General features: G+C 43.0%; 1 protein-coding gene across 5 annotated transcripts; it reads right to left on the reverse strand.

Annotated features, from left to right (window-relative positions):
• Positions 1-709: 709 nt before the first annotated feature.
• Positions 710-23,767, reverse strand: ttyh1 (tweety family member 1). Of its 5 annotated transcripts, none has more exons than XM_010884881.5 (15): positions 23,138-23,761; positions 18,330-18,494; positions 16,038-16,267; positions 14,343-14,454; positions 13,435-13,772; positions 13,130-13,225; positions 12,943-13,015; positions 7,519-7,594; positions 7,335-7,390; positions 6,949-7,041; positions 6,744-6,836; positions 6,513-6,652; positions 5,976-6,143; positions 2,838-2,916; positions 710-1,764 (listed from the first exon to the last, which is right to left on the reverse strand). In XM_010884881.5, exons 2-15 carry the CDS (start codon positions 18,462-18,464, stop codon positions 1,681-1,683), a joined length of 1,773 nt encoding a protein of 590 aa, XP_010883183.1. In that variant the 5' UTR covers positions 18,465-18,494; positions 23,138-23,761; the 3' UTR covers positions 710-1,680. The 5 variants fall into 5 exon arrangements, with proteins under 5 accessions (XP_010883183.1, XP_019897058.1, XP_019897059.1 ...); XM_020041499.3 differs by having other exon boundaries at positions 6,084-6,143; positions 23,138-23,760; XM_020041500.3 differs by lacking the exon at positions 2,838-2,916 and having other exon boundaries at positions 23,138-23,766.
• Positions 23,768-25,324: the final 1,557 nt, after the last annotated feature.

A 25,324-nucleotide genomic window follows, 5' to 3' on the forward strand; every position in this document is an offset into this window, starting at 1 on the left:
TGTGTGTGTGTGTGTGTGTGTGTGTGTGTGTGTGTGTGTGTGTGTGTGTGTGTGTGTGTGTGTGTGTGTGTGTGTGTGTGTGTGTGTGTGTGTGTGTGTGTGTGTGTGTGTGTGTGTGTGTGTGTGTGTGTGTGTGTGTGTGTGTGTGTGTGTGTGTGTGTGTGTGTGTGTGTGTGTGTGTGTGTGTGTGTGTGTGTGTGTGTGTGTGTGTGTGGAAGAGAACACATGCAAAGATGTCCAAGAACAATGAAGATGACATGGGATTTCTGTCCCAAGTGAAGGACTGGCTTGTCTGTTACACTTTGCTGGCCATTGTTCGGATTTCTACACTACAGCTGCGTCAATATCCTCCTCTTCCTTCTCACTACTTCCTTGCACTACTATGCACTGCACTGTCGAGGTAGACCTGTCTGGGCCGGTTGGTCTTTTAGTTAATCTATGCACGGAGGGGGCGCTTGATGTGTTCACCACTGACTGTGTGTAAATCTACGATCTTGTTTTCTGTCTGCGTCTCCGGCCTACTGTGCATATCCAAGGAAATGCGAGTGCTGTCTTTGTTGAACACACATAAATTGAAACTCAGTGGATATGGAAAACAAACCGTGTTATTTATGTCAGGGCAACTCTTCTGTTATGTATTTCTGTGTGCATCGTTTTTTGAGGTTCCACTGTATAACTCATCCACAGTTTAATGACAAACACAAGTACATGCTTTCTGTTATTGTTATTAATTTATTTATATTAGACTCTGGAGTGAAAAAGGATGCCATTCAAAAGGAGCATTGATAATACCATACAAACTCAATTCAAGGGTTAACAAGGTCAGTAGGCAAATAAGGGGGTTCAATGAAATCTCTGACATACCATATATTTATTTACATAACATCCTATAGAGACCTTAAAAACCCAGTGCTATATAGATCTTTATTATTGCTAGTTACGGTAGGGCTACTGCAGCACCAGTAGCAGCAGATGTATTGCTATGTACCTGCTGCCATTCAATGGGATTTGTAGTTTTGTCTCTTGGCTAGTTGGGAGTTGTAGTTCTCCATTTAGCCTACAGAGAGGAGGTACTGTAACCTTGGAATAGTTATTTTTAAGAGCATCGGTCCATCATTATTTCGATAACATCAACAGTGAACGTTTACAGTATAGTATCAGACGGTAATACAAGGGAGACACAGAATTGCCACCTATAAAAAGTAAATTAAAAAAAATACCATGTTGAATACCAAGTGAGGAGACTGCATATTCATTCACTGTAAAATGTGTCTTGTGCTATGTGCCAGTTCTTCTCTACAACAATAGATATAAAAACTTGAAAATAAAGTGGTAATACATTTAAAAAATATAGAAGTACAATGTAGTAACGTCAATACCATTCTGGTTCACCTGTTTACATTGACACTAGAAAGATGGGGTTGTAAAGGGTGACTGACCAAGGTGGTTCAGGCCTCTTAGCATAATCATGCTATGTATATGTATCTGCTTTTAGCTTACTGTGAGTTTTTACAGCAGTCCATTAAACCCTGTTTTTGTGTGCTTTTAATCATGGTACTGACGTTACGCACCTTTAATGAAATTTTTTTTTAAGATTAGTTCTGTTTTTCTTCATCTCAGTAGTGTCCATTCATATGAAAACAAAACATTTTCAATATGTTTCCAAACATAAAAAAATAATTAACGTGAATACAGATTCCTTGAATGGGCCGGGTTGGGGTGTGATTGACTACTCCCGTAACCAGTCAGCATGCTGGGAGAGTACTGTACTTTCAGAAATGTTGTTGTCATTTGACAAGAAGGTCACCATTGAAGATCCATAGCAAGGGTGGAAAGAGGAGACAAGAAAAAAAAAAAATCTCAATTATTCATCTTTGTTTCAAACTCATGGATAAAGACGAGCACTCACATGGTTACATTATGCTCCCAACAACAGGGGTGAAGGAGGTGGAAATGACCACTGGTCCAAGGACAGATTAGTTATTAATTCCAAATGTTATGGTTAGGAATGGGTTTGATCCCAAATCAGTGGTGGATGGAGGCAACGTCTGCCTGAAGCACCACGGAATGTTGTAAAAGTTAGGAGTAGGATGGTGATACTATGAAGGACAAGGGAAGGGGAGGGGTTAGGATAGGTCTTGCATTTGTGGTCAGGATGCACTGTACTTAAGTCCTTTACAGCATGTCCAGAGTCAAAGAGGTGACTACCGACGAATTAGATGTTAGGGACAGAAAGTGAGCTTTCCAATTAAAGAATTGTCTTAGTGCTTATACTCTACGTTCATTTATATAGTAAAACAGTTTACTTGGTATTCATACTTAAGGTTGATTTAAAAAAGTAAAAGAGCTAACTTAGTATCTTCTTTTTGTTTCATTTATATAGTAACAGGGTTTACTTAGTACTCATACTTTAGGTTCATTTAATAAAGTAAAAGAGTTAACTTAGTACTCATAATTTAGGTATATTTAATAAAGTTAAAGTTAACATGTACTTTAGGTTAATTTAATAAAGTAATGGGGTTAACTTAATACACATACTTTAGGTTAATTTAATAAAGTAAAAGAACTAACTCAGTACTCATTCATTAGGTTTATTTAATAAAGTAAAAGTTAACATGTACTTGTACTTCAGGTTAATTTAATCACGTAAATGGCCAGCCTGCAGAGTCCTGCGATTTTGGAGTTACAACACCGCCACCAGTTTGTATGATTGAGAATACCTGACTATTTACAAATTCTAAGTGTACTGGCAAATAACACCTCGAAGGACGGATTACACGCATAGTGATGACAAATGCCACACATTATGATGACGTCACGGATACAAAGGAACTCACAGAGGGGGGTGGGGACTGCCTGTCAGTCAGGGGCAGGCTCTCATAGCCAGGGTTGCCATTGGAGGAAACGTTTGGAGTCCTGTATGGAGACAGAAAGAGAGAACAGAAAGGAAGAGGAGGAGTGGACAATGAGCGAGAGGGGAAAAGGGGTGAGACACATTGAGAAAAACGAGGGAAAGTGGCCGACGTAGGGAACCAAGGTGGGAGAAGAGAAAGGGAGGAAGAGCGATTAGCGAAATGGGGACGTAGAAACGAATGTCATAACCCGCATTAGTGTTATTATGGCCCTACGTCTGTATTAGTGATGGGCATTCCGAATCACCACAGTGAACTGAATCATTCAGTACAGTTCTTTTTTTAAGATTCTGATCCTTTGAGTCACTGTATGAGTCAAGTATTTTTGTCCAACCTCAATTTCATCTCAATCTCACGATGAGACTTTATTTACTTTAATAGCCCATATTTTAATGTTCCCAGCATATAAAACACGAAAATTGTGTTGTTAAGAAATTAACCATGTAAAATGTTTCCAACAATAACAATGAATGTAATTCAATGTGTATATTTGGTTTCTTTTACGTTGAGGTGCATTCAAATCCAAGGTAGAAATTAAAAAATTGCTATCATAACGATTCCTACTTTCTTGCAGACCCCCAGGCACTCTGGGTATAAACCATTGGCGCATCACCTGTTTCAGAATTGGCTAAGCTTGTAGTTGTGTTTCTTGTAACTGTGTTTTTGTTGTAGCTGTGGCTTGGGGGTGTGGATGTGATGGAGGCTGGAGCTGAAGTAGGCCTAGCATCATTAGCATCAACCCCACTCCTCACCTCTACAGATCGCACAGGTCGGCGCCTGGATCTCAGATGTCAGTGGAGATTAGTTGTTGATACTCCAATGATTGACAGATGGATGTTACAAAATGTGCATTTAAAAATATTTGAATTGATTTTTGTAAAGGTGTTTCAAATATTGACAAATAAGTAAAAAATGACTGTGTTGATATAGACCTATGTCATAGGCTACACTGAATTGTTTAACTATGTAGAAAATATGAACTGATGGTTTTTGAAGGTCAAGAAATTATATTTACGAATGATACGTTTTATCCTCATCAGGTATTCTTTAATGAAATCCTTTTAAAAATCTTTAATCATTTAAGGATGATATCTCTATCCTAAATGTTTCACTGTAAATATAATCTAGTTAAATGGCTTTGAAAACGTAATTTAAAAAAAACTTAAGAGGCGGCATACATATTTGCTTCCTCAATATTATTTGAAATCCTATTTATTCAGGGCATTCTGACATCTGACAACTGTTAAAGATCTTTGGTGAAAGAGTTTTCAACCTCACGACTGCCTAATTCTCTGCGCAAAAAGTGAATCACTTTAATGAATTTTCCAGAGCAGTGATTCAGTACACCCAGTTCACTGAAAAGATTTGTTGAAAAAGAATGAATCATAAATGACTTGCGCATCACTAGTCTGTAGGAAGTGAATAGCTGGTGGTTCCAAAAGGGAGGTTATGGGTATTGTAGACACAGTCGACTCCTGGTTAGTGTACTTAGGGAAGTGGGAAGAAATCTATAATGATGGAGTACAAACATGTGTACAACATGAAAGTGCATTGCAAATGGAGAATGAAGACGTCACCAGTCCCATTTCAAGAGCCACACCTTTTTCTTCCCATTGTATTCACATGCTCAACTTTCAGTCCCAAACCACTGTATTTATGAGTCATGAACTAAGCTTTTACTGTTTTCTAGTAACTGGTGTCTGAGTAAGTTACTGTTATCATTAAATCTAGACTAGGAACACTCAATTCAGGACATTTAGTTATGCTCTGTTGTACATGCTAAGGCATAAGGTCAGAAACAGTACTACTTAGGGTACTGATTGGACTTGCAAAGTGAAGAAAACAAGTAAAAGAATGGAACATACACAGTCAGAGAGGGAGAAGTAATGAGTGAGAAAGGAGAGGAAGTAGTAAAGGGAGAGAGAGAGAAAGATTAAAGAGGGGTAGTAATAAAAAGCGAGAGTAAACAAAAAACAAGTGATAAACAGAGAGAGAGAAAAAAAGAGAAATAGGGAGTCATAAATACATGAAGAGAAAGAGAGATGGAGTTATAAAAAGAGAGGGGGTGACAAGAAAAGTAGAAAGAGGTTAGTGATAAAGACAGCGAGAGAGGGAGATGAAGAGATAATACAAGACAGGCGGGGAGAATTTACAACGGGAGTCTTGGACACCGCAGTGTGATGGGGTTACCTAGGTCAGCCTGACCATCATATCTCCACCGTGATAACAAGAGCTGTGTCTCAAAGGACACGCTGTTCCCCATGTAGTGCACTACTTTCAAACACTTGGTAGGCCATAGGGTGTCACTCAACACAGCCAGGACCTGTGAGGGGTGGATCATGGGCCATAGGGTGTCACTCAACACAGCCAGGACCTGTGAGGGGTGGATCGGATCGGTCTACGTCTGTCTTGGAAGGCTCGACAGACCCATAGACAGACACACAGACAGACAGACAGACTTCTGGAATTGTGTCTGTTTCTCTGCCTACCCTGCAGTCCACAGTAGACCTGTCTGTGTGTCTGTCTGCATTGCTTGTGTTTTGTTTCCTCTGACAAAACTATCCTTATGTGTCTCTACGGTGGTAGGCGAAACTGAATGAATCTAACTACTCTGTTACTTTAAATGTATGGATGTGCGTGAGGTTAGAAACATATATGTGTATACATACATACTATATATGTTTTTCTTATGGTATATCAACACCTGCCTTGTGTGTTATATGTGTGTCTTCTCAAGCTACACGAAACAAACCTCCGTGTCTCTCTGTTTTGTGCCTGTCCATTACTTCTGCTTGTTAAAATAGCAGTAGTCAGTCTGTCTGTTTAAGGCTCGTGCATGGCCTGCTGCTGTATACTGGACCTATATTCCATTTCCTGATCTTGTCGGGATGAGCTACTGTTGGGAACTCTGAGTTGAAGTTACACCATGGCACAGATCTAGGATCTTCACCCTTTACCCAGTAGAGTAAAAGGTGACCGTAAGTCAGTGTCAAGGGGCTTCTTCCTCCTATTCCCACTCTGTCTGTCTGTCTGTCTGTGTGTCTGTGTGTCTGTGTTACTCACGGGAGGGGTGGCGCACTAGAAAAGGGGGGAGTCCACCCGGCCCCCGGGTAATTATAGAAGGGGGGCAAGGCCCCTCGCTGAGACCCCACGGCCGGCTGTCTACGTGCCTGATGGGAAGTGAAGGGGTCCTCGCTCTCGCTGTCCGAATCTTCATATTCCTCGGAATCGCTGTCGCCAGTCAGAGAGAGGGGAGAGGAGAACTCATGAAAATATGAATTATGGGTTTAGGGACACTTTGCATGAACCTTTGACATCCTAAGAAAGAGAACACACTGCACAAGGGGGGGAGACAGCCAAAACAAACCCTACTGGCAAGAACCTTTTTCACAATTGCATTATTATTTCCGGAAGACAAACTGTTATTTGATTGGACATAATGATAAGCTGCAAATTCATCCATTACTTGACACCACACCTAGAGCTGCGCAAATACCATAGTTTAGATTACAAAAAACTACCAAAATGTAAAACATTTCTGCAATAAAATGAATTATAGATCTTGTTCTCTCTCCCACCCACACCCACTCTCCCACCCACCTTGGGAAGCTTCTCCAGGCACCGGGCAGAGAACATAGGATGGCGGTGAAGGCAAGAGCCGAAAGGAAAGAGTAGAGGGAGAGATAGAGCAGTCCCTCCATCCCGTCATAGCACAGGCCTTTCAAAGAGTCAATGTAATCCTAACAGAGACAGACACAACCAAAGCATCTATTTTATTTTCGCAAAAACACACCAGGGCTCAATACAGCCTGTTTTAAACACTTGGCCTACCTTGTTGAGACCTCGACAGTTAAGTAGAGCCACCAGCTGGTGAAAGTTGGCCTCTGTAGCGTTAAGAATCTGCTGAACCTCCCTGAGTGATTTCTACAAAAATAATACATTAGGATATCACGCCCAGTTGCATATGTCACTGTACTCCCAAATATTCGGTAGCCATTATTCCAAATGGACGGGAGCCTGACCCGTGGCCACACACCTCTGCTTTGGGGACCTGTGGGAGAGCGTTCCGCTCCAGGCTGGAGAGGTGCGTGTGGATGCTGGACAGGGCCCTCTGTGACTGGGTCAGCAGCTGGAAACAACATGTCATTAACAACACTGGTTAGCTTTATCATCATGCCCGACACTGCCTGTTCTGTAAATATCCTTATCAGTATCTATCTAGCTTACTTATTCTTCTGTATTTACACCACCAGGGTTGGAATTATGGAGCTACACTGACGTCCTGGACACTCCCATGACAAATAACGATGAGCCCTGCATTATCTACATTGGTCTCCACCCACTGTATTCGGGGCACTCCGAAGAGGCCGCGTGTCAACCTTTATCCTCTAAAACCACTTCCTGCATCTGTAGGGCGTCTACCTGCTGGAACGGGCTGTTCAAACGTCTGCTGCAGGTCAGGTAGTAATCCAACACGTCTGTGTGGAAAAGAGGACAGCGGAAACACAATCGGACGGAAATTAATGCAGTGTATCGGGGCATCTCGGCATGGGGAAAGCTGCACAGATCGAACGATCCGGCGCCGTGGAGTGTTGTGCGACTGTACCTGAGCTGGTCCCGGAGTTGAAGTGGGTGGAGTTGAGAACAAACGTGTTGGGGTCTGTACAGAAGTCACTGACAGCCTGACAATTGAGAGAGAGGTATGGAGGATAAAGTTAGCCGATACACGCGTACCCACTGGTCAGATATTTGACTGCAGCGCTCTGCTCAGTGCTCTTTTGAATTACATACTGTATAGACCTACTGCCCCCCGCCCCCCCCCCTTCCATCTCGCTCTCGCCCACTACCTCAAGTAGCACCGCTCTCCATCACTCTCATCTTGCTCTTCTCTCAACTACTCCCTTCCTCTTCTGAGTCACTTTCTCCTCTCTCCAACACCCACGCAGATGCCAAGGAAGCAGAAGGCTGGCCAGGAGAGGGAGTGAGAGACCCAGACACATACACAAAGCGAGTTGGTCCAGGCCAGTATGGGCCTACAGCTGGGTCATTGTTTGTCTCAGTGGCCAGGCACAGAAGGGCTCTGTGTGGACGACCAGACCTCCTCTGAGATATCTCCAGCCAGCTCCACATGACACTAGGCTGCTTGAACCAGACTCACAGATCTCAACTCTTATCCTGTTTTATTTAGACAGCCTTAGACCCACACACACACACACACACATCAACGGTTCTCTATTCTCCAGGATCTCTATGTTCTCTAGAATTTCCCTCAAATGCGGGATCGTACACTGTTTACCGGGGGGCAGAGCCACCGACGTAGCCGGAAATCTGGGGTTGGTGCTAGCGAAGTTTGGTACCAACGACATTAGGATGAAACAGTCAGAGGTTACAAAGCGTAACATAGCATCCGCATGTAAACTACCTAGACAGATGTGTGGGCATCGAGGAATTGTCTCTGGCCCCTTCCCAGCTAGGGGTAGTGACGAGCTCTACAGCAGACTTAAGCTGGAGTGGTGCTCTTTATCTAGGAACATTCACAGGAGTCTCACTCCTATAGACTCACCATGAGATAGGGTGCAGGTCAGGCTAAAGGCTGTTAACCAGCCTGTTAGCATAGTGGAGTCTGTCGATAGCATAGCTAGAGTAGTTAGTACAGTTTTACCTATTGCCACTTTGACTCGTTCCAGGCTGAGAAAAGTTAAACTCATGAAAGTTAACCAGGAAAGTTTTACATAGCTACTATTTACAGGCCCCCCAGGCCATACACAATGTTCCTCAATGAGTTTCCAGAATTCTTGTCTAACCTTGTAGTCATCGCAGATAGTATTCACCTTTTTGGCAATTTCAATATTCATATGGAAAAGTCCAATGATTCTCTTCAAAAAGCCTTTGAATCCATAATTGACTCAATGGGTTTTATCCACATTGTCATAATCGTACCTTAGATTTAGTCCTGTCATGAGAAATAGATATTGTTGATCTAATAATTTCCCCCCAAAATTCTGGAATATCGGATTATTACATTTACTGTTAAAACAAGAAATACACTTGCTCCACAAACAATGAGTTTCAAAAGCTGTACTATAAATTCTCTGACTACAAATACATTTCTTGATATTCTTACAAGCTCGCTCATCAACGACAAAGTAAATAAAGCCGCAAATTATCAAATCGAGGATCTAAACTCAACACTGTAAAACACGGAACACGGTTGCACCACTAAAAACTAAAGAAATACGAAACAAGAAACTTGCTCCCTGGTACACAGACAATACTAGAGCACTCAAGCAAGCCTCCAGAAAATTGGAGTGAAAGTGGCGCTCCACCAAGTTGGAAGTATTCAGACTAGCCTGGATAGACAGTACACTGCAATACCAAAAAGCACTCACATGTGTGGATGGCATATCCTCTGACAAATCAAAGGTATGTTTTGGTGTTCCGCAAGGCTCGGTTCTGAGCCCATTATTGTTCTCACTATATATGCTGCCTCTGGGTGATGTAATCACACACAGTTATATTTCAATGAAGCATGGAGAAGCCCCAAAATTAGCTACTTTGGAAGCATGTGTTTCAGATATTAGGAAGTGGATGACAGATAACTTCTTGCTCTTAAACTCAAAAAACAGAAATGCTTGTTTTAGGACCCAAGAAACAAAGTGCTTTGTTGGCAGATCTCACTGTGAACCTTGACAGCTGCATGGTTATATCCCAAAAAACTGTGAGAAACCTCAGCTTTACCCTTGACCCTGACCTCTCCTTTAATGAACATATAAAATATGTCTCAAGAGTTGCTTATTTTCATCTTTGAAACATTGCTAAAATCTGAAACTTTCTATCAAAAACTGATGCAGAAAAACAAATCTATGCTTTTGTTACTTCTAGATTTGATTACTGCAAAGCTCTTCTTTCCGGTTACCCTGACAAATCAATAAATAAACTTCCATTAGTGCTGCACACGGCTGCTAGAATCCTAACTAGAACAAAGAAATGTGAACACATTACTCCAGTACCAGCCTCTTTGCACTGGCTGCCTGTTAGGGTTAGGGCTGTTTTTAGGGTTTTATTGTTAACCATTAAATCAATACATGGATTTGCTCCTACTTACCTCGCTGAAATGATCCAGCCATACATACCTACATGTAACCTTAGATCACAAGATGCAGGCCTTTTAATTGTACCTAGAATTTCTAAACAAACAGCCGGATGCAAGGCCTTCTCTCATAGAGCTCCACTACTGTGGAATGATTTGCCAATTAAGGTTAGAAATGCAAACTCAGTGAAAACTTTCAAGTGTCTACTAAAGACTCATATCTACTGCATGGTCTATGATTCAGTGTAGTCTGGCCCAGTGGCGTGAAGGTGACCAGAAAGGCTTGATACTGTCCACCCTTGCTGTCTTGCCAGGCGGGCTCTCATTGCCACTGGGATGCCCTCCCTCCAATGCCATTTGGGGGCAGAGTCACTGCCTTGTTGTCTCTCTGTTGCGCACTTATGCAATTGGGCTGTACTCTGCTGGCAATACTCAAACCTCATTCAGGGTGGTTGCAGTTGGTGGGTGTCCCTTTGGTTGATGCTTGGCAATGTGGGTGGATTGATTTCCTGCCTGATGGGCCCTGTCCTGGGCCTCCCCAAGATAGGGCCACAGTGTCACCGGACCCCCCTGCCTCAGCCCCAAGGTCTTATGCTGCTATATTATTGTGCTGGGGGAGTAGGGTCAGTCCTTCTCCACTACAAATCCTTGTAGATCTAAGAAATGCAGTTTACATTTTTTCACAGTTTCTAAACTTAGGAGGACATGAAGTCCTGGCCCACACCTGAGGAGTACCTGGCTTGAAAGACCCGTTGCTGTCCCTGTCCTTCTGGTTGTGTTGCAGATCAAGACCATACCTGACGATTTAAACTGCCACTGTGCTGACACCTCCCCCTCCCTCGTGTTGTCCTTGTCCATCTGGGCATGCTTCTGACCTGGACTAAGTTTAAATAGACTCTGGACTCAGCCCACATGCATTTATTAATTATTACAATTTGTACTCTTAATATGTTCACCTAGCACAGCCAGAAGAGGACTGATCAACCCTCTGAGCCTGGGTCCTCTATAGGTTTCTTCCTAAATTTTGGCCTTCTTAGGGAGTTTTTCTTAGCTACTGAAATTCAACACTACTGTTGTTTTCTCCTTGGGGTTTAAGGCCGTGTGTTTTGTAAAAGCACTTTGTGACAACTGCTGGTGTAAAAAGGGCTTTATAAATAAATGTGATTGATTGATTGAAATGACATTGGCATAATGCTGTGCAGTGACTTTATTGATACTGCTATGTGTTGTTGTGGTAGGTGTCAATCAATAGAATGGCCAAGATTCCATCATTCTGTCACTGGGTAGAATCTATTTATTATTTTTACAGGGGCTGGCCTGCTTTTCCATTTGCACACACACACTCACACACACACACACACACACACACACAGAAGCTTTCACGCACACACACACGCACGCATGCAAAGCATTTTCTTTCTCTCTGTGGATTCTAGGAGTCTTTAGAGAAGCTTCCTGTCACACACTGGCTCTTTCTTTCTCTGCTCTTTAAGATTAAAGTGTGCTTTAGACACTCCCTCTCTTGGCTCTCTCTCACTAAAAGCACTTCTGGAGAGATATCCTTCCAAGCCAAATGCAAGGAGTAATGTAACATCCATACTGTTTTTTAAAACAATATGCAAGCTACTTGGTCAATCATTTGTTTCTCACATTCCATTCACCATAATCATATTTTGTGATATCTGTGGTTGCCATGATGCTGTGAGGCTCAGAAAATATTGTACTTTTTTGTATTATTTGTGTTATTTACAGATTCCTTGCATTTGATTATTAAATCCTGTTGTCATGGCTCATAGAGATCAAGGATTGTGAAATGTATACATGTGTGTTTGAAAGCCATCTACAGGATGCCATGACAAAGGTTTGAGGTAGAGAGGAGTGAGGACTGAAAATATTTTTTAAAAGGAGAGCTGACTTGACAGGTCCTTATTTATTTTCATCTTATTTTTGATGTTTTTTTACTGACATCAGGAATTAGAGGCAGACAGGCAACGTGGAAACACGGAGGTAAAGAATGGAGATGGGCGTGGAACCCCGGTCTCCAAGCAGGGAGATGCACATGTGCTCAAGGCCAGGAGTGTAACCACTGGACCACAACTCTGCACCAAAATCTGTCCTGACAATGACACTGTATTGAGATCTATCAGCACCTTACTGCATACTCCAGACTAACATCACCCACGTTGATTCTACACAAAGTTAGCTAACAACCATCTACAAAGACGTAGTGTAGACGACTTCAGGAGACAGTGGGGAAGGTGCAGTGCTGCAGCTGCATACCTGACATGCCCTGTGAAGCCAACTGCCTGGCTTCCTCCCAGACCATTCCGTGCTTTCTCTGCTTGTGATGCTATCTGAACTGACCCAATGTCCGGTGAAAAGGCCATACATCTTTTTAGCTTGATTCCCTACAAAGCTTCTCCATTTAACTCTTCTGACTTGCTTTATTTTCTAACAAAGTGAGAATTTCTGGGTTACACTTCTCCAAATGGCACTATAGACACACTCATCCAAACTATCATTTCTGTTTTGTTTATCCATTCTGTGAGGAGTAAAAATTGAGTATTCAGATGTAAATATCCATAATGCTGCAATCCCTTCAGTCTGCAGTCCGACCCATGTGACCTCCTTTTGGTCCTATGCTGGGACTGCTCTGTTCCCTAGGCAGACAGTGAGAGCACAGTGGGCTAATGCCTCATTTCCATTTGTGCCAAACACCAATGTATTAACCTAAAGCACTAGACACACATACAGTAACCCAGAAACACTCACAAGCAGACAGGCATAAACAGAACCAAACAAAGGCACACTGTTACTCTGTCCTGTTCCTGCCATGACTTCTTTAAGTCATTGCTGAGACGCTCTCTAACCAGTCATGGACGGTTAACTCCCTCCTTCTTCTAACCCCCCCGCCCCTGCCCCTTTTGTGAAGTTACTCACCACCACGGTGGCTGTCTCCAGGCCCAGGGAGCCCCAGCTGAGGAACAGAGCCAGCCAGGCCAGCACAGTCATCCTGGGGAAACATTAGGCAAACGGAAGTCAGTTAGCAAGTCATCTCAGGTCTCTGGGCAAAACAAGACTGCAATACAACACGTGGGATTCATTTGTGCGGTCTGTGTTTTCTTACAGGATGAGGAGCCAGCGGGCCTGTTTGGCCAGGCCTAGCAGAATGAACAGGCAGACTATGAGGTCCAGCAGCAAAAGCAGAACGTAGGACAGCCACCTACACCGTACAGAAGACAACCGGTGTCAGCACGGTACCATCCAATGCACTGAATACCCATGAAAATACACGTCTATGGTGATTCGAATGGAGCATTTTTCCTTTTTTTTGCACCTCTGCATATCCCAAGTGAAACATCGGCACACGCCAAGTGTTTTTTCATAACACCAACTTTGTAACATTTTGATTGAAAAAGACACCTCTCTCACCTGTAGTCCTCATTCACCATCAGCGTGTTGGCTGCCCAGCCAGGGGAGAACGGGCTTGGCATGACCCCACCGGACGAAGGAACTGTGGGGGCCGCGGAAGGGGGTACAGGGGTCAGGGCCGCTATGGGGCCCCCGATGCTGCTGGTACTATTGTTCCAGTCCCCCCCGTCAGAATCCCGGGCCATGGTCAAGGAGCTGAGCAGGGACACCACGTTCTCTGACAGTCTTCTACAGTTCCGAGTGGACACCAGGTAAGGTTTACTTCCTGTGAACAGCTCCTCCATGGTGGTCAGGGGCCCAGCGATGGATAGCTGCATCCCAGAGATGGTGTCTGAAACCTGGGAAGATGGAAAAGTATGGGGTGGGCATCACAGCAATGTGGAGGTTATGAATTGTCCATCGATCTGTAGCTGTGTAATCAACTACATGATGTGGGTGGAGAATGTTTATTTTTGTTATTCAGGGAGATTAAAACATGTATGGGAGTAGTGCTCTTGTCCTCCCATCCACAGGAAGAGTGTAGGATTCCTCCCTCCATCATAAATAGAGGAGAACACATCTGTCGCTCGGACATGTAAACCACTCAGTGACCACATGAGAGGACCGATACATCCATCATGCCTTACATGTGAAATCTCTCTCAATCACACACACACACACACAGACACATACACATACATTTACACCTGATCCTACAGCAGGTACACGCACACACATTGACACACACGTTTATAGTTGTACATACAGTAGTTATACACACACACACACATGTAAAACCATGCATGCATACAAACACTAAAAACGGTCTTTTTCTGGTTCTCACGTGTACACTGGGTTGCAGACAGTAATGCCGTCTGGGCATTGTGCATGTTTGACATTTGCTGGAAGAGAAGAGCTGGAGCACTCACAAGCAGATCAATGGAAGCTAGCGTGTAATTGGCTGTGAGAAGAGACGAGGTCAACTGATACATCCCATCATTTGCCTCACTGTTACCGTAGAAACCAACGCCTATGGCAACACTGTGGAAAGGGGAACAGAGATTGAGGAAAGGAGGGAGGGTGAGAGGAGGAGAGAGTCATGTTTAATTCAGTTTGTATGTACATGTTAAATTAATTTGACACAACAAGATAAAACTGGTGAGTGATGTGAGATGTGAGCAATGGATGAACGTAAGAAAGAATGACTGCAGTGGAGGAAACCTGGAAAAATATAAGAGCTTAGCAGTCTTAGCAGTGTCAGCATCTGCCGTCTTCAGTCACCGTCATATTAGAAACGTACAAAAATAATGATATATTAATTTATACCTCTCTCTGTTACTCAAATATTCAGATTAAGGCTTGGGCCAGATGTTCTCCAAATCCCCTCCAACCCGAGAGCAATGGTATGTCCCAATCTCCCACAGAGTATGTGACCCAGATTAGAAAGCAAGGGGGAAAGAGGAGGGGGTTGTGTGTGTATTAACCACACTGTGTTTCATACAGTCAAATGTGTGTGTTCTTCCATGACTGCATCATGTGTGTCATATGGTCAAAAGGAGAAGACTCATTTCTCACCCAAATGTATTTGTTTCAAGGAAAGTCAATGAACTTTGCAGGCCAGACCCAGCTGGCACTGCATTAGAGGCAATAGGACAGCCACACATTAATCAGACCAGAACATCATGTTCCAAGTCGTAAACAGCCTAAGTAAAAAAGGTTTCTCTCTGTATCTCTGTCTAAACCAATCCCTGTATCTCTGTCTAAACCAATCTCTGTATCGCTGTATAAACCAGTTTCATTGCTACTGTTCATTCTTCCCCTCTAAACAGGGATTGGTTTAGACCTGGGACAAAAGGTTGGTGCTAATTATAATAGGATGGTAGGACAGGAAACCAGCAGTACTCCGGAACTCTTAGAGTAAGATATCCCTGCATCAAACCATCTCTATAACTTGCCTCCTGGATTAAACCATGTCTGTAACCTGCCTCCTGGATCAAATCATCTCTGTGACCTACCTCCTGGATCAAACCATCTCTGCAATCTACCTCCTGCATTAAACCGTCTCTGTAACCTACCTCCTGCATTAAACCATCTCTGTAACCTACCTCCTGCATTAAATCATCTCTGTAACCTACCTCCTGCATTAAACCGTCTCTGTAACCTACCTCCTGCATTAAACCGTCTCTGTAATCTACCTCCTGCATTAAACCGTCTCTGTAACCTACCTCCTGCATTAAACCGTCTCTGTAATCTACCTCCTGGATCAAATCATCTCTGTGACCTACCTCCTGGATCAAACCATCCCTGTAACCTACCTCCTGGATCAAACCATCTCTGTAATCTACCTCCTGCATTAAACCGTCTCTGTAATCTACCTCCTGCATTAAACCGTCTCTGTAATCTTCCTCCTGCATTAAACCGTCTCTGTAACCTACCTCCTGCATTAAACCGTCTCTGTAATCTACCTCCTGAATTAAATCATCTCTGTAATCCACCTCCTGTGTTAAACTCATAATAACTCCTGTATTGCCACCCAGTGAACCTTACAATGACACCATATCAATGATGATCCTCATATTGACATCATGAAGACAATTGCAGTGATGTCACATTAACTTCCTCACCAGCACAGTGTGACGGCCGCCACCGACACCCAGGTGACGCAACAGATGCTCCGCCCCTTCCTGCTTCCGTATCCATGTCCCGTGCTTCCATCTTCATCCTCTTCCTCTTCCTCTGATCCCTCACTCCGGTCGCCACGGTGACAGCAGCAGTAGTGTATAAGGAATGAGAGAATGACAAGGAGGGAAAGAATGAGAGCGATGGCAGAGAGACTGGAGAGGACCAGGAGAGTCTGAGAGGAAGAAGAGAGAGTGGGGCTGTTAATTTAATGTCCACCTAGTAAAACACAACAGTGTAGAGAATGACCCTTAGTATAACACTATCATCATACTCTATTTGGACAATGGAAATGCATTGCTAAGTAACATTAGCCTTCTGGGCAAAATCAGGAAGTAACATTAACCATGAGTTGTTAACAAAGTCAATTCTACCGTCATTGAAATAAACCCACCCTTGAAGTCCTATTGTTGATTCACAGCTAAAATTTGCTTCTGATTTTTGTTCTTTCTGGTGTTTTCAATCCCTCAATGTTTCTTTTTTTCTCCAACCAAATCTTCCATTGAAGTTGAACTACATGTTGGTATATGTTGACAGATGTGACATATTTGTCCCTGGTGGGGCAGATCTGTTTATCATACACCACGCAGCGCTTGCTGTCTTACTGATAAATCCCCATGGGCTTCCTCCACATCACTACAGTCAAATATAGAGCCCTGAGTACCATAGCAGTTGAGGTTGGTTCAGTTAATCAATATGTTATGATAAAAGTAGCATCTGGGAATCAAAGCAGCTTAAAGGTACTATAAATTAATCTTGGCATCATTGCATAATGTCAACCTTAATATTCTCTAAGAATCCCTGCATGGTCCAGACAAAATAGCATCAGCTGATATTCTGTAGCTCAAACAGTGTCATGTGCCATACAATCCTACGCAAGAAGCAGAAGTTAAAGGTGATTTCAAAACCAACTGGGGGCTTTATTACAGTACACACGGACATGCGCGCACACACCCACACACACACAGACACACCCACGTTTAACATACACACTCCTTACATAAAAGCATGCTTCATTAACTAGAAATGTAATAATAAGATAATTCTTCATTGTTTAATATACAGATTGGACTTCAGCGAGTGCTGAAATCTGTCATGTATTTCACCCTTTCTATCCTCCCTGCATGCAGTACTCAACATAAACATTACTAAGCCATTTCGTATCTCTCCTATAGCTCACCATCCAGCCTCCAGTTTCTCTGACATACTAATGTCTATCATACTTAACATTACTGAAGAGTGCATTTAGCCAGAACACATAGCTCCAGCATTATCCTGCTCCATCTGCCCGTCTCTCTCTCTCTCTCTCTCTCTCTACTTTCCTCCCTTCCTCTCCTTCTTTCCCTCTGTTCCCTTGTTCTTCTCTCCTTTACTTATCCCCACTGCTACTTGCTTTCTTCAGCCCCCCCCCCACTATCCCTGTTTTCCCATCCTCCATGGTCCGTTCACTCTCCCCCACTCTCCCTTCCCTTCCCCCTCAGTCTTTCTTTCTATCCACACCACTGAATCTCTATTAATAATCTGTGACCTACTTAAATCTACTCTCTCTCCCTTTCCCTTTTCACTCGCTCTCTCTTCCCCATCTTCTGCTCCCCACAACCTCCTCCTTTTTACTTGTTTTCTCATTTTCTCACTCTAAGCACTTTCGGGGTCTTTTGTCATTTTTTTAATGGCGGATCATTTGAGAATCCGTCTCTCTTTGCCATAGAAACGTGAGAAAGAAATGCAATGCTACTGCAAGTGTTTCCAGATTCAGATGCACTACACCAGACCCTACTGAATGCAAAACCCTAAGTATTTTATGACTTCACATGGGAATGTATGTGACAGAACATGGAGACTGTGGTGGAGGAGAAGTCATGTGACCTATACTGCTTCAAAATGGCCAAGAGTTGTTGTATTTCAGATTAGTTGACATCCACGTCAGGAGACTTCTGAGCAGTCAGGACCCATTTCTTCCAACCAAAGATGTATTTGATTATCTGGTAGTAGTGAGTGATGTATGTGATTGGCCAGTAAAACTGAGTGATGTACGTGATTGGCCAGCTGTAGTGAGTGATGCATTTGTTTGGCCAGAAGCAGTGAGTGATGTATGTGATTGGCCAGTAGAAGTGAGTGATGTATGTGATTGGCCAGCTGTAGTGAGTGATGAATTTGTTTTAGGCCAGTAGCAGTGAGTGATATATATATATGGCCAGTAGCAGTGAGTGATTCGTATGATGGCCGTTGCCTTATACCTGTTGGTACTCCCAACTGTCAGGGATGAAGAGGTTGTCTCTCATCGTCATGGTGAGGTCCATCCGAGGTAGAGCGTGGCACACTCTTACCCACAGCGAAGGGGTGTAACTGGGCACAGTCGCCATGGCAGCCATACTCTACTGCCTAACACCCCTTCCTCCACCCTGTTGGAACAAAAGAAAAGAAAGCTTAGGCACAAATATTACATTATTCTACAGGGCTGGACAAACAATAAATACCAGAAACAGCATACATGCATTATATGGTGCACTGTTAATTGGTGTTGATAGTGGTCAATGACGAATCAGAGGTGACAGGTTCCGAACAATGATATAACGAGGAGACAAAACCAATTGAAATAAAATGTTAAATTCAAGAATTATTATTTATTTTCTTATGATTCAACTACCAAGAAAACCCTGCCCCATCATACCCCCTTCAAACACATCTTCAACCCACATCGATCACCCCATAAACCACCCCATCAACCCCCATCAACCAGCCCTTCAACCACCCCATTCATCAACTTCCCAAACAACAACTCCAGTGATCAACCCCCATCACCCATCACCCACCACATCAACCCCTGTTACCCATCAACCACCCCAACAACCCTCTCATCAATGCCCAATCAATCAGTGATCATCCCCATCAACCCCTGCAACTAACCACTCCATCAACCACCTCCCATCAACCCTCCCATCATCTATATTTAATCAAACCACCCATCAACCCCCTACAGTAACCCAGATCAACACTATCAACCACCCAATCAACCACCTATCAATCCCCCTAAGTAACCCAGATCAACCCCATCAACCACCCATCAACCGTCTAAAGTAACACAGATCACCACTATCAGCCACCAAATCAACCACCCATCAATCCCCCTAAGTAACCCAGATCAACCCTATCAACCATCCAATCAATCATCCTATCAACCACCCATCAACCCCCTAAAGTAACACATATCAACACTATCAACCATCCAATCAATCATCCCATTAACCACCCATCAACCCCCTAAAGTAACCCAGATCAACCCTATCAACCATCCAATCAATCATCCTATCAACCACCCATCAACCCCCTAAAGTAACACATATCAACACTATCAACCATCCAATCAATCATCCCATCAACCACCCATCAACCCCCTAAAGTAACCCAGATCAACCCTATCAACCATCCAATCAATCATCCCATCAACCACCCATCAACCCCCAAAAGTAACACAGATAAACACTATCAACCACCCAATCAAACACCCATCAATCCCCCTAAGTAACCCAGATCAACCCAATCAACCATCCAATCAATCATCCCATCAACCCCCTAAAGTAACACAGATCAACCCTATCAACCATCCAATCAACCATCCCATCAAAAACCCCATCAATCATCCTTTAACCACCCCTTAAGCCCCACCCTTCACAAAGCCACCCTCCAAGGAGGAGGGGAAGGGATGGGTGAACAGAAGGGCAGTCTTCTGAACCATCCTCTGTCACCACACGTCTTCTCTCACATCCCAGAGCACAGCCAAGAGGGGAAAGAAGGGCAGTTGGGTCTGGTTAGCCCGAAGACACACACATGAATATCCTCATTAGAATCAGTGCTATGAAAGCGGAAGGAGAGAGAGTCAAGGCACGTATTGTGCAGATTACGAACATATCAGGGCTTTAGAGTTTAAGACAAAGGGGTTTCGAGTTGTGTTAGGAGACTAGACTAGCACAGACTGGACCATTGACAGAAGTAGCACTGTGGAACAGAGAGAGAAAGAGAGAGAGTGACACTGTACACTTCTGCTCTAGACACTGAGACAGACAGATGTAGATTGGGTAATGATACAACACTGTATTTGTTATGGTGTCTATGACAGAGGAATTCTTATATTTGATTTCTGCACTAGGCTTCTGTCTTGTTTTTCTCTCTTTGAATCAGGGCGAAAATTAAAAAATGAACACGACTCATCAGCTTTTTGAATGATCTGTCTGTATGACCGTATAATAATACAGTTGAAAATACATTATCCCGTACTATATTAGACAGAGAATAAATGTGAATCTTTGTTCTATATATGCATTATTTTTACTGCAGCAGTCAGCATAAATGTGTGTGTGCACGTGCGTACATGGGTGTGGATTTGGGGCATCCCTGGCCTAGAGAGAGTTAGACATCCCAGGCGCCAGACAGTCAACTCTAAGCCCATTAGAATAAGCCTGTTCACCTTAATGGCTCAAAACCCCAACTGTCGCTAATAAAATCAATGCCAACACTCCATTTTACTTATGAGGACAGCTGGGCGTAGAAGGTTCCACACACGGCCATCCGTCTCTTCACACAAACCCTGCCAATAGATTTGTGTTATTGTTGTCTTTCATTGTTATGGACAGACAAGATGGTGGTCATTCATTACCTCAGTCCATATTTTAATCCTAAGGTCTTGAATTGTTAGGTAATGAGGGTGGTGAAGGTTGATGTGGACTGTAGGAATTCGATTTTGTGGTTAGACTACATTTTAGGAAGTTTTAAATAAAATACATTTTACAATGAAAGACTTGTTTTTTGGGGTGTCAATTATCATGATGAAACTCCTTTGAAATGGAATTGACCCCAATCCAACAACTAAATCCATTCCCACTTTATCAGAGGTATTAATCTAGTATTCACTGACTGTGCTTCAGCTAATGGCTTCATACAATCTATCTCTAAATCAGTCTGTTTACCGATCTACAGTACATCTGCAAACAAGCAGATGCAAGGTCAACAAGGGGTAGTGGTGCTAACGTGCGTCCAGGAAGTGCATCGGAGGGCACCAGGGAGGGAGCCTCCCGAGCAGCGGCTCAGCAGCAGTTGCCAGGCGGATGCAGGCTCACGTCAACACGAAGCCCCCTGCCAGCTTGTTGTCGTGCTGGTTACCATTGCATAACTGGAGAAAAATAAACGGGAATCTGCACTCATGTAAGAGGGATCAAGGGAAGAAGGGGGAGGGGGAAGGGAGATGGAAGAAGAAAACTCAAACCACACTTTGCTCTGTGCTCGCTGAAAGAGTCCCTCAGTAACAACACCAAAGAGGAGAGATGGACAGAGTAGACAACAACTATGTCACTGCCCTGAACCAAGCTGACTGAATCAGAACTGACAATGGCCCTGTTTTTAAACCATCAGATATTCGCAGTGTGTGAGCTTCCATACAAGACCATTTTGTACGGCAGTAATGAGGAAGACTGAAGACGCACTGGCAATTTCTCCAACTGTGGAGACAATCCTCTTTAGAAGAAATGGCACCTTCTCCTTTATCCTTTAACAAAGGGTTTAACCACATATTCCTTCTCACTGCACATTGCGAACAACAGCTTTCATATGGGTGACCAACAACAATATACAACAGAACTCATAATCATTAGGTTTATTCCACACGTTAAAGTAACTGCCCAGCAATTTTCCTTTGTTTTAATCAACAGCTTTTCAGTGCAGGAATGGTGTGCATATATAAATCATACAAAATATTAACATCAGTACACCACACATTGTCCAGCTCCTCTTTCTCTAGATTGCTGAATGGCTAGTTCTAACTCCTCAGAAGAATGAGCATATTTGAAGCATTTTTCAGATGGTTTGTTTGAGGTTTTTAAGTGTTTTTTCTCAATTGGAAACCTGACCACAACCATTATATATTTAAGATATAAACTACAAGGGTGTGTACAATATTGCCAATATACCAATAAGAATGCCTAGGAACAGCTCATAGACACAATATGTAGACAATATAAGTGGCAATATACCACAAACACCTGAGATGCCTTATTGCTATTATAAACCAGTTACAAATGCAATTAGAACAGTAAAAGGTGATGTCATACCCATGGTATACACTCTCAACTGCCTATCAGCTTTCAAAGGTATACTATGTAAACGACTAGACAACATTATTTATGTTTGAGTTGATAGAATAGAGCATTTTTGAGTGAGTTTTTGACTGGGCATTTAACTGTAAAACCAAATGGCCCAACTAAACAATCACATAATGACTGAAGAGACGGCGATATGGCCATCTAAAGCACACACCAGCCCTGTTATCATTAGTCAGAGGAGCCATGACATTCTGTGTGTGTGTGTGTGTGAGGAGTCTCCCCATATATCCACAAGTCATTTACATAACCACAACAACAGCAAGCTAAAGAATTGAATGATTGTATGGCTTGATATTACATTAATATTTAAGTTTCCGTCTAAATGTATGTTCAAGTACTTATGTAAATATTCTCCAAACAGGATCACCCAGAGAGACAGACTCAGACACACGCTTCCCAAAATCAATGAGAGATTGAGTGAATTCAACTGTAGGCTACAACATACGGATGGACAAGTGCCCCCACACTAACAAGCCCATTCAGAACCTTGCACAATATGAAATGCAATTGTTTGAGAGATGTTTGCTAATGACAAACCCAAGCAAACTATTCAATGATATATTATGTGTTATTTTATTAGAATTAATAACATCTCAATTGATCAACTAGGACAGAGATGGAACCGATCAATCAAAAAATAAGTTAATTAAAACAATACGGTTCAACCTAAATGAAATTAACCCTCTAATTTCTGCTTCATCCATTGCACAGACATTTGGTAAATCCCAAACTGCAATGGAAAAACCTTGGTAGGTCTCCGTCATTGAACATTAACTGCCACAGACAAACAGTACATAACAAATGTGTTTTACTTGACAGCCCATATAAATTGTAGAATGCACACATAATTGACCCTTGGTGAATGAGGGATTGAAGAGTGATCAGTGTCTTACCTTTGAGTGTATCGGTGGGAGGGTGTTCTCTCTCTCCCCCTGTCTCTCTGATCTCCTGCACTCCTCTCCGGTTCTGTCAGATAGCTTCCCACTTACTGAGGTAGACTGCTCCCAATGACAACCACCGGATCCTCTGGATAAAAACTCATCTTCAAAAATAAGACTCTGGGACATAAACCCCCAAAATTTGGAAAAAAATCTAAAGAACAGAAAAAAGACACTTGGTTTATGGTTTTAAAATATTAAATAGCCTGGGATTGTATGAATGCCTGGTCAAATGGAGAGGTGCTAGTGTTGATGGATAAGAGAGGAGCCCTTAGCGACAGAGAGAAAGAGGAGAGAGAGAGAGGAGAGATAGAGGGAGGAGAGAGAAAGGGATTTGGAGCAGACACCCCAGAGGAGACACCCCAGAGGGGACCCTTATCGTCGTGTCGGAACCCCTTGCAGGCTGCAGATCACTCAGCCAGGCGACTTCACAACAAGGCAGCGACACAACTGTGCCCAGAGATAATGAAAGGGTTAATGGGGATTAGGGCTCTGTCCCCTCACAGCTCACACATATTGTGCTGCTGCTGTTTGAGATACAGACACAGCTCCAACTGCAACCCCCGTCAGCACTCCGTCACACGCAACACCGCTCTCACTTAGGACGCAAACATTGCACGAATCAACAATTATCATAATTTTTTAAAATAAAACCCCAAAATAAAAAATTTAAATACTTTAATGCCAAAGGAGAAATGAGAAATGGTCCAATGACCTCAGTCGAATCTAGTTTACATTTCGGATGTGAACAGAAATAATCCAGAATATATTATTTTAATACATCATGTATCTGGCTGTACTCTACCGAGGAAGGGGACATGTATTTAGACAGACCAAGAGAAGCAAATAAGAATATTTAGATGGATTCTGAAAGCAGGGGAAAGGGAGGGAGCAACATAGATATTGTGAAGAAGGAAAAAAAGGGCAGTGAGTGAGCGCGAAAGAAAAAGAGAGGGAGGGAGGGAGGGAGGGAAAGAGAGAGAAGAAAAGAGTGAGAGAAAAGAAGTGACATACAATGCATTTGAAGGCAAAATCTGTTCCAAGTTGAGGCTGCAAAATCGTATCAGCAATGATTCCACAATCAAGCAGAGATGTAGAAAAATGAGAAAGATGCTAGGGTGAGAGGAGTATAGACGGTCTCTCTTCAACGATCATGGTTGATTTGACTGGAAAAATTAAGATTAGATATAAAACAAACTTGGTAGTGTTTTTGCAACAGTGGCGGTTGGGGGAGAAGGAGAAGGCTAAAGAGAGGGGTGGCGTTTTCTGTGTCACTGAAAGGGAGTGGGGGAGGGGAGACAGAGCGATAATGCGAGCAAAGGACTGAATAGGAGAATACACTCACTGACTCATATTATGTATAGTGTGCGTGTGTCTAGGGGAAAAAGACGGAGAAAGACAGACAAAATTATATTGGGTATGCAAGAGTTACTCAGAAAGAGTTTACTGTGCCTCCATGTCTCTCATTCAGACCCAGGACTTTACAGCAAACCACCCCCACCCCCTCTAATTCAGACACAGGACTCTACAGCAAACCACTCCCCCATTTAGACCCAGGACTATACAGCAAACCACCCCCAACCCCTCTAATTCAGACACAGGACTATACAGCAAACCACCCCCCCCCCCCATTCAGACCCAGGACTCTACAGCAAACCACTCCCCCATTTAGACCCAGGACTCTTGTTAAGAATTTTACGTGTACCAGAATTTCTGAAGAAGGACGAGGATCCGGTCCAAATTGAAATTTAGCATAAAGATTTATTAATAAGAATTGATAAGTCAAAATACATGAAATACACTGCAGCGGTCAAATATTTGCTCAACCCTCGAGCTTCCACAAAATATTCGCGCCGAACAAAGATCGAACATTGGTTTTAATACTCCCGCCACAGGGGCGGTTACTTTTCACTCTCGTGAGTAAAACCCATCCTTATTGGTTCTTTGTTGACATGGTGACATGTTGGACGAATCCAATCCAATGAAGACGGACATGCTCTAACTCTCGGTCATAGATCAACAGGTTCTTTGCATACAGGTGTGAAATCTTAACCAGGTTACAGTAATTTACATTCTATTGTCCTAACCTAGACTATAACATCAGGGGGCTGGAGACAGAAGGTCTCTTTGTGCTGTATAGGG

The sequence above is a fragment of the Esox lucius genome, chromosome 20, assembly GCF_011004845.1.
Source record: "Esox lucius isolate fEsoLuc1 chromosome 20, fEsoLuc1.pri, whole genome shotgun sequence".
Taxonomy (NCBI): domain Eukaryota; kingdom Metazoa; phylum Chordata; class Actinopteri; order Esociformes; family Esocidae; genus Esox; species Esox lucius.

What these genes read in the sequence shown, in the direction of transcription:
- ttyh1 (XM_010884881.5), bottom strand. Translation starts at nt 18,464, where the DNA reads ATGGCTGCCATGGCGACTGTGCCCAGTTACACCCCTTCGCTGTGGGTA. An exon ending in GCCTGGAGAAGCTTCCCAAG is followed by an intron (nt 6,144 to 6,512) that starts GTGGGTGGGAGA and finishes GACTGGCGACAG; the next exon opens with CGATTCCGAGGAATATGAAG. An exon ending in GGCAGTCCCCACCCCCCTCT is followed by an intron (nt 1,765 to 2,837) that starts GTGAGTTCCTTT and finishes CTGAAAGTACAG; the next exon opens with TACTCTCCCAGCATGCTGAC.